The 14517-nt window shown below is 51.2% G+C and overlaps 4 protein-coding genes and 1 non-coding gene across 5 annotated transcripts; 1 reads left to right on the top strand and 4 right to left on the bottom strand.

The window, feature by feature from the left end:
* Window positions 1-60: 60 nt before the first annotated feature.
* BJX67DRAFT_118853 (uncharacterized protein) lies at window positions 61-2543 on the bottom strand. The gene has a single exon (XM_071024407.1). It carries the CDS (start codon window positions 2325-2327, stop codon window positions 135-137), a length of 2193 nt encoding a protein of 730 aa, XP_070885850.1. The 5' UTR covers window positions 2328-2543; the 3' UTR covers window positions 61-134.
* A 1665-nt stretch (window positions 2544-4208) lies between these two features.
* BJX67DRAFT_t57 lies at window positions 4209-4299 on the top strand. Its single transcript has one exon. It is a non-coding gene; the product is annotated as a tRNA-Phe (tRNA).
* Window positions 4300-4982: 683 nt separating this feature from the next.
* BJX67DRAFT_372309 (ESCRT-II subunit protein VPS36) lies at window positions 4983-9265 on the bottom strand (the record flags this gene model as incomplete). The annotated part of the gene is made up of 10 exons (XM_071031229.1): window positions 4983-6614; window positions 6666-6801; window positions 6916-7016; window positions 7382-7828; window positions 7900-8023; window positions 8074-8495; window positions 8554-8653; window positions 8704-8777; window positions 8839-8937; window positions 8990-9265. The coding sequence occupies 10 exons, from the start codon at window positions 9263-9265 to the stop codon at window positions 4983-4985; spliced, it is 3411 nt and encodes a 1136-aa protein (XP_070885849.1).
* An 824-nt stretch (window positions 9266-10089) lies between these two features.
* On the bottom strand, window positions 10090-11656 carry BJX67DRAFT_372308 (putative di-, tri-valent inorganic cation transporter; the record flags this gene model as incomplete). The annotated part of the gene is made up of 8 exons (XM_071031228.1): window positions 10090-10404; window positions 10457-10536; window positions 10589-10817; window positions 10871-11103; window positions 11152-11299; window positions 11356-11400; window positions 11447-11499; window positions 11587-11656. 8 exons carry the CDS (start codon window positions 11654-11656, stop codon window positions 10090-10092), a joined length of 1173 nt encoding a protein of 390 aa, XP_070885848.1.
* Window positions 11657-12132: 476 nt separating this feature from the next.
* On the bottom strand, window positions 12133-14507 carry BJX67DRAFT_354222 (AFG1 family ATPase). Its single transcript, XM_071029194.1, has 4 exons — window positions 13842-14507; window positions 13323-13773; window positions 12754-13270; window positions 12133-12694 (listed from the first exon to the last, which is right to left on the bottom strand). The coding sequence occupies exons 1-4, from the start codon at window positions 14212-14214 to the stop codon at window positions 12365-12367; spliced, it is 1671 nt and encodes a 556-aa protein (XP_070885847.1). The 5' UTR covers window positions 14215-14507; the 3' UTR covers window positions 12133-12364.
* Between the last annotated feature and the right edge of the window lie 10 nt (window positions 14508-14517).

Below are 14517 nucleotides of genomic sequence, written 5' to 3'. Positions count from 1 at the left end.
TGACAACGCTCGCGTATGGGGTGAGTGGCTATGAAGTGGATAGTCAAGAGATGATTCCAAAATTGAGATTGTTTCCTTCTACATAAGAGCGGAGTCGGACATCCAACATTCTCAGAGCAACCAAAACAAACCCCTTATCGCCCCCTGTGGCGCCTTTCCGACTCAAATTCTGTAAATCCGTCGATTCCCCATCCATCCTGACCACCAGTGCGGAAAAACTCTGTCACGACACCAATGGCATAGCAAGTCCCTGCTGTAGCGGCGCCGCCAACCAACATTCGCCGCAATATTTTGCCGACACGAGATTTTGGCGGCTTCTTGCCTGTAGATTTCTCGAGCAGCGGGCGCCAGTTGTCTGTATATCTGTTTCCGGTATAGAAGCTAGTCGCCTGCTGCTCGAGTGCCGCTCCTGGTTCTGAAAGCCCGTCTCTGGTCGATCTTCCGCGATCATTGTGGTCGATCATATTATGCGAGTGGGTACGACCAGCCCGTCGTGTCCCGTGCTTGGAAGCCTTGCGAAAAATGAGAATATCTCCTCCGCCTGACACAATTTCGTACCCTGCTGTACGCATTTGATTGAGGCACGGTAGAAATTTTGCGGGGTTAGTTAAGCGGGTGAGTACCTCAGTTGCATGTAGATACTCGCTGGACGCATGAAGTGATGAGATGGTTTCTGCCTCTACCACTTGACGAGCCGAGGGGTCATACGCAAATACACGATACACTTCAGCTGCTGGATATACACTAAACGGAGGCACACTCGTAGCCTCTGGAGCTTCATGCTGGGACGGGGTTCCGGAAGGGGCTTGCTCATCTGCCAGGCTCGGAGCGGCTGAGGTAGATGACTCTTGGGCAGCAATCGGCGTGCTCTCGTTCTGGCTTTCTAGCAATTCAGTCTGCTGATCGTTACTCGCAACGAAAGTTGCATTATCGGCCGAGGTTTTGCCAGAGACCTTTTCAGCGTCGACCTCAGATTTAATGTGCAACCACCTCGGCTCATAAGCGGCCCTGATATCGCTCGCGCGTAATCGGTCGAGGTCGTTATCTCTGTTCTCAATCGCTGCTTCCTCCTGGTCTATGGTCAAGGCGGATAGCGGCTTGTCGCGCCTGGACAGAAACCCGACTCGGTCAAGGTCTTGTCCTGACGCGAGGCGCTCTACTACTGGCCTGTCGGAAACGGCTGGTTCACCGCTGTTGGGAGTCTGGCTCGTATGGGGCGTCGCATCGCCCGGTGTGATACTGTTTCCAGTGCTATCTGCGGGGGAAGAGGGTTTTATTTGGCTATCGGGACCGGGCCCCTCAGCTTCGATCGCTTCAGATTGGACTTCGCACGGGATGGATATGCTGTCCGGGGCTTTCGGCGTCGGCATTGAAGCGGAGTCTTGATCTTTATGTGCGGCTGCATATGCTGAGGAGCTCTCAGCAGTAGAGGTACTGGAGTATTGGTGAGCAGGGCTGTCGGTATTACTTGAATCTGAGACCTCAGTGACTGTCGTTTCGACGGTCTTTGTCGGCGGTGAGGAGTCGGGTTGCTGAAACTGGGATGCTGTATCTGCGGCTGATGAATCTGTTGGACTTCTTTCTGCATCTCGTTCGGCACTTTTTGAAAGCTTGGATTCTTTGGGAATCATTCGGCCACTAATGGGATCAAATTCGAACAGGGCATCCCCCGAGCTCGACGAATATTGAGGTCGTAACCCTTCAGATTCCTCCTCCGGTATCACAGGACGCGGGCGACGATGCACCTTCGCATGAGCCCTTGGCGGTTTATCCACTGTCCTATCCACTGTCCTTGGCGACGGTGTATCCAGACCCAAGAGCGACCGACACAACGACGTGAAACCGTTCTCAAGCTTAAACCCAAAGCCAGAGCCAAACGGGTCCAACCTCCGTCCAAATATAGCCGCGTATGGGTCGGCGTCTATCTCCTTCTTCATCCATTCTATTCGCTGTCGCGCTCGGGCGCTTTGCGTTTCCCAGAACGCATAACCTGGGCTCTCCACTGACGGATGGCCACGGAAGCCAGCCTTGGGACTATCGACATTCCATCTGGGTTTCCGGCACGATCGGTAATCGTAATATCCCGGCTTTTCTCGCGGAGGATAGTGAGAAGGCCTGAAGTGGTGCCAGTCGCCGCATACAAGCCGGAACCGCCTCTTGTGCGGGTTGTGATCATACCTCTCGTGTGAGGACCACCATAAAGAACGGGCTTGGTATAGGTGATTCGGGCATCGAAGGGAAGGATTTAATGCTCGGGAATCAGTTGTGTATATAATTCCCGGTAGTGTTCGTCTCCTCGCACTTGATAGTGAGATGATGGGAGCCATGGTGGCGAGATAGCAACAAGAGGAAGCGCGCTAGCGTATGACTGGACGGTGTCCGGTCAAGGGTTGTTGAGCTCACATCGAAGATAGATCGATAGAGAAAGGAAATCGGTTTGTATACGTATCAGAGATTTATACAAAGGCTCATGACTCCGAGCTTCGATGACAGTCTTCTGGCGGTGTCGAGAGCGAGTCTGCGGAGCTGTGAGTGCGTGCACGGGTGCAGAACGGAGCTTCCCTTATCGATGTGGGGTGAGAGCTGTCACCGCAGAGGGTGCGTGGCGTGGGTTGATTACCTGATCCAGTCTTCTCCAACCAAAGATGCAGTTCAATGAAAGTACCCACAACACCGAGGTTTCCTGTGTGTCGGCCGGTAGCGAGCTTCATGATCATCACCCATCTTCAGCATGGCTCCTTTCTCTGATGGCTAGACCTCCCGACATAATCTCTGCGAGAGCTATTTAGAGTTACTAATAAGGACAAGACTAAGAGGAGAGAAACATACTAAACCAGATTTAAGCTAAACAAGCTCGTATAAATTATATCCTGATGTTCATGCAAGGCTTTAAATACCATAAGTAACGGAATCATACTTTTCTTGATGTCTTCCACAGAATCACATCTAGATAACTGGCATCCTGGTTAACTACTTGTTAATAATGGGGTTGAAGAGAGCTGTACCTTATGGAATGCTTTTAGATACAATTCCTGTATATAAAGACTTGACTCTATGCGATTATATACTTCGAGGCAGGCATGCAGTGCTTTCGGACGTATCATTAGGTCAAGTCTGTCGTTCATTGGAGATGGAAGTCGAGATGTCGCCGGGTTTGGACAACAAGCAGAGGACCGGCTATCGGTCAATTCAGATTGGGATTCGTTGTTAGAAGGTAATAAGCTTTAGTGAATAGCAATCAGTGGCGCGACAGCTTCCAAACCCGGGGCTAAAGTTAAAAAGGGATCCTCTATAGTTCGTGTTGCCGCAGATGGGTTCTGTTAGTTACCAGGAACATATCAACCAAGCTATACCAACCACAACTTCTTCTCCCAGGAGAGACACATGGGGCGCTATCCACAACACATCAAATACATGGCTTCTGCTTACTGCACTTTGGCAGGAAAGCCATGTATAAGCTCGTGGCTTGTGGCTGCAAAATCCCATAATCATCTGGATTGTCAATGAAAAGATCGCTGGGAATATTCAAGTAAAATACAATGAACGTCTCTTGAACAAATCTCTTATTAGCAGGCTTAAAATAAATTGTTTGATCAATACAGCCCAGACAAGTTAGGGCAGGGTCAAGTCTGTCATAATAGTTTGTAGTCATGATCAGGATCCGGGCTTCTGGTGCTACCACTCCATCCAACAACAAGTTTAGCAGAAATAAAAGTAAGATACAATAACCCTGCACGAGGTCCTGCTCTATATTCCTCAAATGTCTGCATTAAGAGAGTATCAATATCCTTAATAAGGACAATACATTGCGGAGGGAGTTTTCAGAAATGCATGTTTAGCAAATTCTTATTAAGTATTTTAGTAGAAGCAAGGGTATAGACATCGCAATCTAAGCAAGCTGCAATAGCGGAGCAGAGGCTTGACTTTCCTGTGCCTGGGGGGCTGACAAGAAGGTAGCCCTTCGTGTCAGGAACAAGTGTTAAAAGTTTTCAGCAAGCATTAGCACTGGCTACTAGCATTCGAACTATTGTTGCATGGTCTAGCAAAAGTACATTAGCGTCAAAATTTCTTGCCGCTTCAAACAGATCCAAACAAACAGCGTGGATGAATGGGATAGGCTGAACATGGTATTGACGGAATGGGGATACAATTGGAAGGGACACGGGCACACAGAACATGCAAATAATGACCCTACACAGTCCATCAATGGGGTGATATATCAGTTGGGAGATAGCGCGACTGAAGAGATCACCTGACTCGTTAATCGTGAGGTCGCCGGTTCGATCCCGGCTCGCCCCATTCACTTTTGCATTCCAAGACTCCTCTACAAGTCGTAGAGAGTGGGGACTCCACATTGCATGGTCAATTTTTTTTCTGGCTTGCGGGGCGGGGGGGTTTGGGGGGGGGTTTTGGGGGGGTTTATCAGGTTTGAAGCGAATCATGGAGAATTGTCTTATGTCTACAGGCAGCAACACCAAATGGCCAGGGCAATCGCAGGTCTTGCCAAGAAGAAGCGGCCTGTGCTACTCCTGAACCTTCAGAATAGTAGCAAGAGTTGGCCAGATAAGCCTCACCAGGGGCGAACACAAAAGCATGTGATACATAGTTACTGCATGATTGATCTTTTCTTTCCACTTTAAGAATCATTGCAAATCAGCTGTGGACCTATAGGCTATGACATTGTCCTCCACTTTTTCAAGCTCCCCGTGCCTGATACCTGATCGCCAACAATGCTGACTTCGTGGCCGCAAAGTTAGCTTTGCCAAATATTCTTGTTTGTAACGCAGGGTTATCCCTGGGATCAAGATGGTCATTCCTGACCTGCAGTTGGAAGGGCGCACGGCTGAAGCCCACTTTGGTCCATTGTAACCGTAAGGTCGCCAGTCGATCCCGGCTCATCCCAATTTTTTGGCGGTGGTAGTCAAGTGGTATTGGGTATGCCATCTCCGTATAACCAGTCTATAGTTATGAACAGAAGCTATCTAAATCTCCACGATCGAGACAGCCAAACCATGTGGGTCGTCGGGCATCGGGTCTGTGGTAATAAAATTGCTCCAAAATTTCAAACCTTCAATACCCTCCTCTCTGCAGAGGATGCCCTTGTCCTCGGCCATCTCCAGCTCCTCCGCTGCGACACCAACGCTCCATCCAAAGCGCTGGGCTGCTTCCTGGGCTGTAACCGGACACCCAAACAGACGCCAATTCCAGGGAACAGGGTCAGAAGGTGGAACCTGGCGGAACTCTGCCATCCAGTCCTGCAGTTGTCGGAGGGTCTTCTCATCGCTCCAATCATATCTCTGAACGACCAAAAGACCGCTCTTGAAACGACGGAGTCGAACGGGTAGCTTCAGTTTCTCCCAGAGCTCGGCGGCTCTTTGAAAGTCCGAAGGGCTTACTAGCTCGACTCCGTTCCGAGTGCGGTTGAAGACTGCCCATAGGTCGATCAAACTCATGATGCCGCCTTCCTTCTGGAGGACGCCTTTCCGATCGTCGGTTAAATACTCAGCTAGATTTCGCGATAGCTCTGAGAGGTATAGATTGTTGGCACTGGATCCCAGCATATCTTTTGTTGTGACCATTCCCAAAGCCGCGGCCGACTCAGAAAGGACCGCGCTGGTTTCTGCAGAGGTCTCGCCGTTGGCCATCCCTGACTCCCTTGCAAGCGTTTCCGCAAGCGCAACTATCTGTTTCGCCGAAGCCATGAGCGCTTCGAGATCCTCAAATGCATTCCCAATCACGACTTCATTGTTTTTACGAGCTTCGAGTCCTCGTCGTTCAAGACCTGCAATTCCAACTCTAGGTGACCGATCATGAGCAGGCGAGGCGACGCCCGTAGACGCCCCTGTCAAATCAGACGAGGATGCTGGCTTCGGCTGTGGCGGAGGCGGCGGCGCGTTATAGAGCAGCCATTTCCTCTGAATCAAAGCTCCCTTGAGCCTGTCGAGAAACGTCTTTTCGCCGCCACCTCGGAAGGAAAGCTTTATGTGATCGTTAACTTCGGTATTGCGAATGTTCGCCTCCTCAAACATGGGTGCCGGGGACTCTGATCGTGTCTGATCATAAGGATCTCGTAAGGGGTTGGCCGTCAACGAGGCGCCGCATATTTCGCATTCGATGAGGGACGGATGATTCAAGAACGTACATCGTGGACATGTCACCGAACCATGTCCATTCAATGCAGTCTTAGTCCCACGTCCCTCAAGCGGACCACCGTGCCCTAGCTGGGGCACTGCTTGACTTGTCGAGGAGCTTTCTCGATTCGCCGCCGCGGCGATAGCAGCCTTTAGGATGGTGGTCAAGGGAGGCTTTATTCCACAAGCAAGACAGGGGGTTATCGGAGTAGATTTAGTCGCGGTAGATGGGTCGAAGTTCGAAGGTACTTGGTTAGAGAACGAGCATATCGGGCAAACCCAAGTCGCATTCAATGGTTTGGGCGCGGTTGGAGTATATACTGAGGCAGCAGTTTGGGAGAGCGGAGTCTGCGTGCCCGCCAATTGCGTTCTCAAAGGTAGCGACCGTGAGGGACTTGCGCCGGAGCTTCGCGATCTGTCCTCATTATTCTTCGAAGGCTTGGGGTATATGATGATCTTCGCAGATGACTTCAGGAAGCCTGCCTGGTTCGAGTGAGCAACGGACGAGAGAACAGGACGAGAGAAGCTATATACTTGGTACTCTGCTCTGTCAATGTCCCTCAGGTCAATACCGACAGAGTATTTCCGCGGCTCGTCAATGGCGACGTAGCAGACTCGGTGTGACGTGAGATACGCATGGCCATTTTGGTAGTTGGCAACCTTGTATTTGCTGTGAGTTACGAGTGGGTAATCGTCAGCTAGTGAAGTCCATGTAATTCAAATAAACAAAGCGAGGAAAGCAGAATGATTGCGACGCAGCATCCGCAGTGGGAATCCCACTCACCCTTCGTACAACCCCACCGCATCCTGCACAAAGAGCAAAGTCTCATCGGGCAATAGTAGAGGTCGGAGCGCGGTGGTCAGGTCCAGAGTTTTGAAAAACATCTAGAGACTCAACCGGCATGTCTGTAGCATTGGATTCCTGCAGAAAGTAGGCAGCGAGACCCTCCATCGCAGGGCGTCGATGTTGGTGCAGCCATCGTGACCTCATTTGGCTGACATAATTTGGGGCAGCCCTGGCTTCCTAATTTGGAATAGCCTCTATAGAGCCCTCCAAAAGGGTACAGCACTACAAACCTGCCTCTGGGATACTGGAGAGCTTTTTAGGAGTATAGGATAGATGTATTGCTTGGTCTTGCGGTATGTAGAATGCGCAATCACAAATTTGCATCCTGCTTTCTCCCTAGCACTACCGTTGAGATTAACTTCGCAGCTGCTAATGTCTCTTCGTCCTTGAAATGCTTTCCCACCAGCTGCAGGCCGATTGGGGCCCCAGTATACCATTCGGGGACATATTTTTTCCACTCACGCTCGTCAATTGCATTTCGTGGTCGGTAGGAATTATCTTGCACATCTAACTTTGGATCCACATGCAAGCCACTCGGGAAGACCGCAGCGGGTTGGTCAAGGATATTCCAGATTGCCGTGTAGTTCCAGTAATGGGATTCGCCCAAGACAGCCGCAGCACCGACGTATGCGGGGCAGAGAATAAAATCTACCCCTCTTGATTTCATGAGCGCGTGATATTCGTCTCGGTAAACGTCACGTTGGTCGTTAAGCTCCCAATTCTCGGCAATAGTCAGCGGCGCTGGACGGCTATACCGGAAAGCCCACTCCGTAAGGGGAAGAGCGGGTTCGCCGGTTTGCCTGAGTAGTGCACGTTGACTTGCGGCTGCGTCGGGGAAATAGAGAGAAGACTGAACTTCATGTGAGCGGGTGCTTGTATTAGACGGTAGGGTTGTTGCTGTCTTCCGTACGAACTACTTACAATGATCTCCCAACCATGGTCATGCTTGTAGGGCTCCCAGTTGACCAACTTGATCCCAGCAGCTAGTAGCTTCTCCCGGGCGTGCTTTAGGGCCCGGGAAACTGGGGGGTGGGGCCGAACACAGCTAGATGTGTCAGGATCTGTGAGATGAAGGGAGAACACTTTGGGGCATACCCGTCATCCCACATAATGGCCACTGTTATATTTGTTGTGGGCTTCACGCTCCTCCAGGGAACCGGCACCAAAGCTGTTTCTATATCCCATGGCTCCTGACCCAGGACGGCACGCTGAAATAGTTCTAAATCCTCAATAGATTGGCTGGCAAGGGGCCCTATCACGCCGAGAATGGACTCCTGACCAGGCTCAGGTAGCTTGAGGCCACTAGTTGGGTTTCGATGGGCTGTAGGACGGAAGCCGTATGCGCCACAGAATGCCGCCGGACATCTGATGGAACCGCCGATATCTGTTCCAATTCCTAGCGGGGCACACTTGAAGCCCATAGATGCACCCTCTCCCCCAGAGGAACCGCCAGGGCTTAGGGCGCGGTTCCAAGGATTCAATGTTGTTCCAGTGAGATTATTGCTGCAACACAAATGCTTGTAGAATTAGTCCCTCTCCTAGCAGTTGGGTCGACTATGACGCAACGGGTATTACCATAAGTGATTGAGGCTGATTTGTCCGTACATGGAAGACTGCGCCTGCCTTCTCAAGGCACTGGAGAAGGAGGGCATCTTCTGTCGCTATATCGTCGACCCTGGACCTACATTAGTGGCTGAAGGAGCAGGTATAGATAGATAAAATTACCATGTTGCGTAGCCTCCATTCAATGTCAACCCCTTGATTCCGATGTGTTCCTTGACACTGATTGGAACACCATGCTGTCGAGTATCGATTATGAGCATAGAGGTCATGGTGTGGATCGAATTTCAGAAAGCATACCAAGGGGCCAACCAGCGTTCCTGTCTCTCTGAAATGTCTATCCAACTCCCTAGCTCGCGCGATAGCTTTTTCGGCCATGAACTCGGTGGCGAAGTTGAGCTAGAAGTAGTTATCAGCAACTGTGTTCAGTATCCACCCCTACACGACGTACTAGCTGATGTCCGGCGACGGAACGCTTCAGAAAAGCCACGACTACTTCTTCCGCACGGAGCTTTCCGTTGCCCATGGCCGTTACAAGGCCCGTCGCCGACAGTCCAGTTATAGTGAGCTCCTTGTCGGTGAGGATACCACTCTCACGCGGAAAATCCACCACATTGAGCTGGGCTGCAGGAGGTAGTTGATCAGGAGGCACCATCCATTGCTTTGGTATAGACTGCTGAAGGATATTCTGCGCCTTGCAAGCTTGTTTTTCCCAAGTCGAGGCCATATTATTAATGGATTGGGCGGTAGAGTAAATGGGACCCACGTAGCGCGGCATATACTCAGAACAATGAGCGTAGTGAAGGGGCGCGTGGGCTTATACTCCGGCTTTTTCTGTGAAGTAACTTAGAAGTCAAGACCCGGACGTTGGGGAGTTGATATCGAGGATCAACTCTGTCTACCCCGCGCCTGTCGGTGGATCTCAGTCGGGATAGCTCATAATTTTGGAGTCACACAACACTGAGGCTCGCACTTCGGAACGATAGGAAGGATCCTTATAGTTTGGAGCAGGGGGTTCCGCGGGAGCCAGCCTTCCCTTGAGAGGCTGTTGCTGATAAGTTACAAGGAGACGCTCTGATCGCCACTGCTTGATGGTTTCCTCAAGAAAATGGATCGTCAACAGACCGCGATTGAACACACCCAAACCATCGAATAAGTGACCAATATCTCAAAATGGACGGCGCCCTCTGATCATTGCGTCCAGGCTGAACTGAGAACCGTTCTGAAATGGGGAATGACGTATCATTCCCGACTTGGTACATTTCATTGATAAGAATTCTGCTCGGAATCATTCCGCAGGGAATGACTCCAAGATCAGCAACTCCGCGCTTACTGGTCCGTACAGTCTCGAGAATGTTGGGAGTCAGACGGAGCGCAGGATGGAACAGACGGAGACAGAAGAGCAGAAAAAGAAGAGAAAAAAAGAAAAGAGGCAGAGGCAGAGAGATCTCTGTCTAGGAATCACATGATGGCAAACATTCTTTTGACAGCACCACGAAATCCCACGAAATCCATCCATCATCCTCTACCTAATATCTAGATTATCCTCAGTTACCCACAGCAGGCTAGTTCTTTGCAAGCAGTACGACATTTAGACCGGCATTGGTCAAGGTCCTTCCCTTGCGATGCGAGTTCGCCCGACTCTTCTTGGCCACGGAAGACGACGGTGGTATCTGGAGTTGCAGGCTCGGGCTGTACGGTGACCGAATGAATCCCGTATGCGTGGAAGCACTCCTGGATAATCATTGCCAGCTTCGAGAAGTCAGAGACTGGATGGTCTCGTATTGCGACGTGGACTGATGCGAGAACCTTGTGTTGGCTGAGACGCCATATATGCAGCTCGTGGGCCGCAAGGATGCCGGGAATCTGTAACCCGTGAGAATGAAAAAGATCGCGGTGGATAAGCTGGCGTCCCTACCTTTTCAAGGTCATGTTTAACATCTGCGAGATTGAGTCCGTTGGGCGCACTTTCTAGCAAAATGAGACCGGATTGCCAGACTAGTTTGGTTAGCCCTTGGAGCTCTGCGCCGATGGATAAGGCATAGATTACCGAGCGGAATAGCTGATAAGAGGATCATGGCTGCAATGCCCATGCTGGTGGCGGGGTCGGCATAATACCTCGCTTCATACCGAGTCAACCAAATAACTAGTGCTGCGACAATCACTCCGAGATTATTGGCAGCATCACCCAGGACATGGAGCAAGACTCCCATCATACCCAAGTCATGTCCGCCAAAGACGGGCACTTCTTCATGCTCCAGATGCCTGTGGTCTTGATGCTATAGCTCATGGTCAGTACGCATCATGTAGCCATATTTAGGTGCAAGCAAACCTTAGCTACCTCTTTGCGCTTGGTTTGCTGCTCAATATCAACAGGTTCGTGAGGCCCTACTTCGGGGCTGTGATGGTTATTATCGTGACCATGGTGATGGTGCTCTGTAGAATAATCAGAGGAATGAGCGTCCAACCAGCCGGGCGACATACCATGGAGAAACATAGCACAGATTACGTTGAGCCCCAGCCCAATCGACCCGATAATGAGCATCAGCTTAGGGTTTTCAACATCTAGCGCAAATCAGCAAGCAGGTACTCGGTGAGTAACAGCCAACTTACGGTGCAAGGTGATGAACCGCTCAATAGACTGTAAGAATATACTAATCCCTAACGCGAACAGTAAACTTCCATTAAAGAACGCTCCGAGAACCTGTGCTCGTTGCCACCCAAAGGAGAGCCCCTGGGGCGAAGTGTCGGCGCTTGAAACCTGGGAATATGCGTTAACAGCATGTATCGCGAGAACAACTTCTCGAGTTAACTGACCTTGAGAGCGGCATAGGCAACAATGAAACCGATCAGATCGTTCAACTGCCCCGTCAGCATATACAGTCTGTATTCTTGAATTCCCACGTACATAGTGGAAAGCATCCGCAACCAAAGCCAGAGAATGAGTATAAAATCCAACTGCTGCAGACTCAGCGAAGAGATAGGGAGGGGAATACAGAAGACTCCCGCCATCGATCGACAGACTTGAAGAATAAGTGAGTGACTCACCTGAAATCTCCGTCAAGAAGAAAGCCGCCGAAATCCCAATGGCCGCCATCAGGCGCCGGGACCGCGACATTCTCAGCTTCATTGCCCTAACCCGACGGGAAATGATAACGAAGGAGAACAAGAAGACCAGGAAAAACCCGCCCTCGACATGAAATCGCTTTCCCTCCCAACAAAGAAGGCCGGATGTGCTGGACGGGCCATTTGCTTTTTCCATCCTGATCTTCGGCGGTCGACGCAAGGAGGAAAATCAGCTGTGTAACCTAGCAGGAATGTGGAGATGGATGGCGAGGTCAAACATATTTAGAGAAGGACCACTTACGGAGTACTTGGTTAATCTGGCTTGTTGGCCGACGATACCTTTGGAGCCTGCATCACGTCCTGGCTGAAAGGCCCTCGATGGTTCCAGCCTAGGGCAGCAGCTGCGACGCGTGCCATGGGTGTGCCAAACTGCATTGCACGACATGCAGTGTGCCCGGACCGCTCTTTTCAGTGCATATACTTCTAAATTGTGTACTTTGGGCACGCGCTTTGTGTACATTCGCTCAGCGACATCTACATATTTTGCATTGATATAAGGGATATCCTCATAAAGATAACAAGAGTTATGTACAGTTCTATGGATGTATACACAAATAAACCAAACCAATACGCAAATGGGCAGGCAATGCGTAATATATAAACCTCGACAAGCACCTTCCTGAACCATAACCACTGCTAGCGAGCAAGCACGGCAATGACTTAACCCTCGAAGGTCCGAAACAAATGCCGGGCTAGGAAGTTACATATTATCTTCACTCCACCGACTCCTGGCCTTAAGCCAAGCATCATGCTCCTCCTCCTTCCCAAGCCCCCGTTCTACCCACTCCTTGCTCCCCATCTCCGACAACCGCGAGAGCGCCCTCGCAAATGCGAATCGCTCCTCGTCGCCGCTGAAGATCGAGCTTGTCTTAAGTGCTTTCATGGAGAGACCGAGGTCGTCCATCATCATGCGCATTGCGTCAGAGAGGTCGGTGTGTTCGGAGCCGCCGTCGTCGAGGGAGGTCTTGATCTCAGACTCGGAGATGAAGAGATTTGTTAACGGGGTGGCTGTTGTGAGGACGAGTTTTGCCTGTACATTGCATTGTTAGGTTGATGATGTAGTCTATTAAGGGGAGGGTTTGTGCGTACCCGACTTTCATAGACAGCATCAATAAATGTGATGAACCGCCTCGCGAGATCCCGCTGGTGCAGGGTCATGCCGGGTACATCGGTGACAACGAATGCCTCATAATTGCGCACAAGCTCTAGGTAATCCGCTGCACCCGTGGCAGACCCAATGAGCTCCTGAAAGCTGAATTTCGCGGCTTTACCGCTCGCGAGAGGGACTTGAATCTTGCGGCCCCAAACTTCCTGGGTGGCGGGGTGTGGAGGGTCGTTTATCGGGTCGCCTAGGAAATCGAACCATTTCTGCGCATGTTGGTCGGCTTCTGGGCCGAGAGGATGGTGGTAGACGCCAGATGGCGGGCGGGGGATTTTGCGGTAGTCGGTCGGTGAGTTGAGATTAATTACATCGAGGGCGGTCTTGAGGAGATTGATGCAAGGGATAAACGAGTCGCGCTGAATGCCGTTTTTGTAGAGCTCGTCTGGGTGGCGGTTGGAGGTTGTGATGAGGACGACGCCGTGTGACATGAGGGATTCGAGGAGTCTGGAACGCACAGTGAATAAGGAATATAACTAACGGAGAGACGTCGGCCTACCTCCGCAATATCATAGCGTCAGCCACGTCTGTACATTGAAACTCGTCAAAGCACAGCACGCTCGACTTTGCCGCGATATCCGCCGCAACCAACGGCAATGCATCAAAATCATTCCCAAATCGCATCTTAACCACATGCATCCGCTTATGTACATCCTGCATGAAATTGTGGAAATGAATCCGAGACTTAGACGAAATATTCGACGGCAGCGTATCGTAGAACAAATCCATAAGCATCGTCTTCCCACACCCCACATCACCATACATGTATAGACCCTTTGGCAGGTTCTCCGGGATCGCCGTCTCCGGTTTCGCCGGCGCCTTTCCAAATAGTGAACCTAAGAACGACTTTTTGGGGGCTGGATCCAAGGACTCTATGCTCGGACGGACGACGGCGGGCGCGGTATACGACCTAAGCCGTTCATATAGATCTTGCAGCTGCTCGATAATCTCTACAACCGATCACCCCAAAATTAGCATGAACCCACTTATCATTCAAGAAGATAGTCAGTCCACTTACGCCTCTGATACGGATCATCCCGAAGCCTCCCCTGCTGAACCCTCGAATTATACTCTGCCAAAGGACCTCCCAATTCCCCAGCAGCGGCTCCATTATCCTCCACGGCAGTGTTCGTCGCAATACTCCCCGCAAACCGCCTCAGATCCTGCCCTGCGGGAAGACCAGTATTCCGCCGCCCATGTCCGCGTAGGGCTTCCGGGACAGCCGTTCGAGAGCGGTATGAGGATTTACCGTGCACGCTTCTCCTGCATCCCGCGACATATGCCGGCCGAGTGGTGCGGAGCGCGACAGGACGCACTGGGGCCCGCTTGGCCTTCAGCGCGCCGGCGATGTGGTCCACGCAAAGCCTGCCAGAGGGGCCACCCATAGACATCTAGATCGCAGCTATGCCGGTGGTGTAGCCACTATAAATGCATGCAGGCTTATTCGGTCTTCAGAGGAGCCGCTTGTGGTGGCTGCTGTATTGAGTTGTATTCTCAGTATCTTCCCACTTCCCCAGCCGAGGATTCGTGATTGCGGCGTGAGAAACGCGGGGACGGGATGGGTCTGTGACCGGCGCCGCAACTCTCCTGCGGGGCAGAGAGGGACAGTGGTGAATGGAAAATAAGTGGATGTACAGGTACGTCTAACGGGCGAAGCCGAATTGTCACCAAAAAGTAATTCAAAGTCTCCAATC

Source organism: Aspergillus lucknowensis (genome assembly GCF_044049455.1).
Source record: "Aspergillus lucknowensis strain CBS 449.75 chromosome Unknown BJX67scaffold_22, whole genome shotgun sequence".
Taxonomy (NCBI): Eukaryota; Fungi; Ascomycota; class Eurotiomycetes; order Eurotiales; family Aspergillaceae; genus Aspergillus; species Aspergillus lucknowensis.
Note: the sequence above shows the minus strand (reverse complement) of the source record. Positions and strands in the feature narration are given on the sequence as shown.

Coding starts and splice junctions, on each gene's coding strand:
- BJX67DRAFT_118853 (XM_071024407.1), bottom strand. CDS start 2,327: ATGGCTCCCATCATCTCACTATCAAGTGCGAGGAGACGAACACTACCG.
- BJX67DRAFT_354222 (XM_071029194.1), bottom strand. CDS start 14,214: ATGTCTATGGGTGGCCCCTCTGGCAGGCTTTGCGTGGACCACATCGCC. Junction 13,271..13,322: donor GACGCTATGATATTGCGGAG/GTAGGCCGACGT, acceptor TGTGCGTTCCAG/ACTCCTCGAATCCCTCATGT. Junction 12,695..12,753: donor ATGCTGTCTATGAAAGTCGG/GTACGCACAAAC, acceptor TGCAATGTACAG/GCAAAACTCGTCCTCACAAC.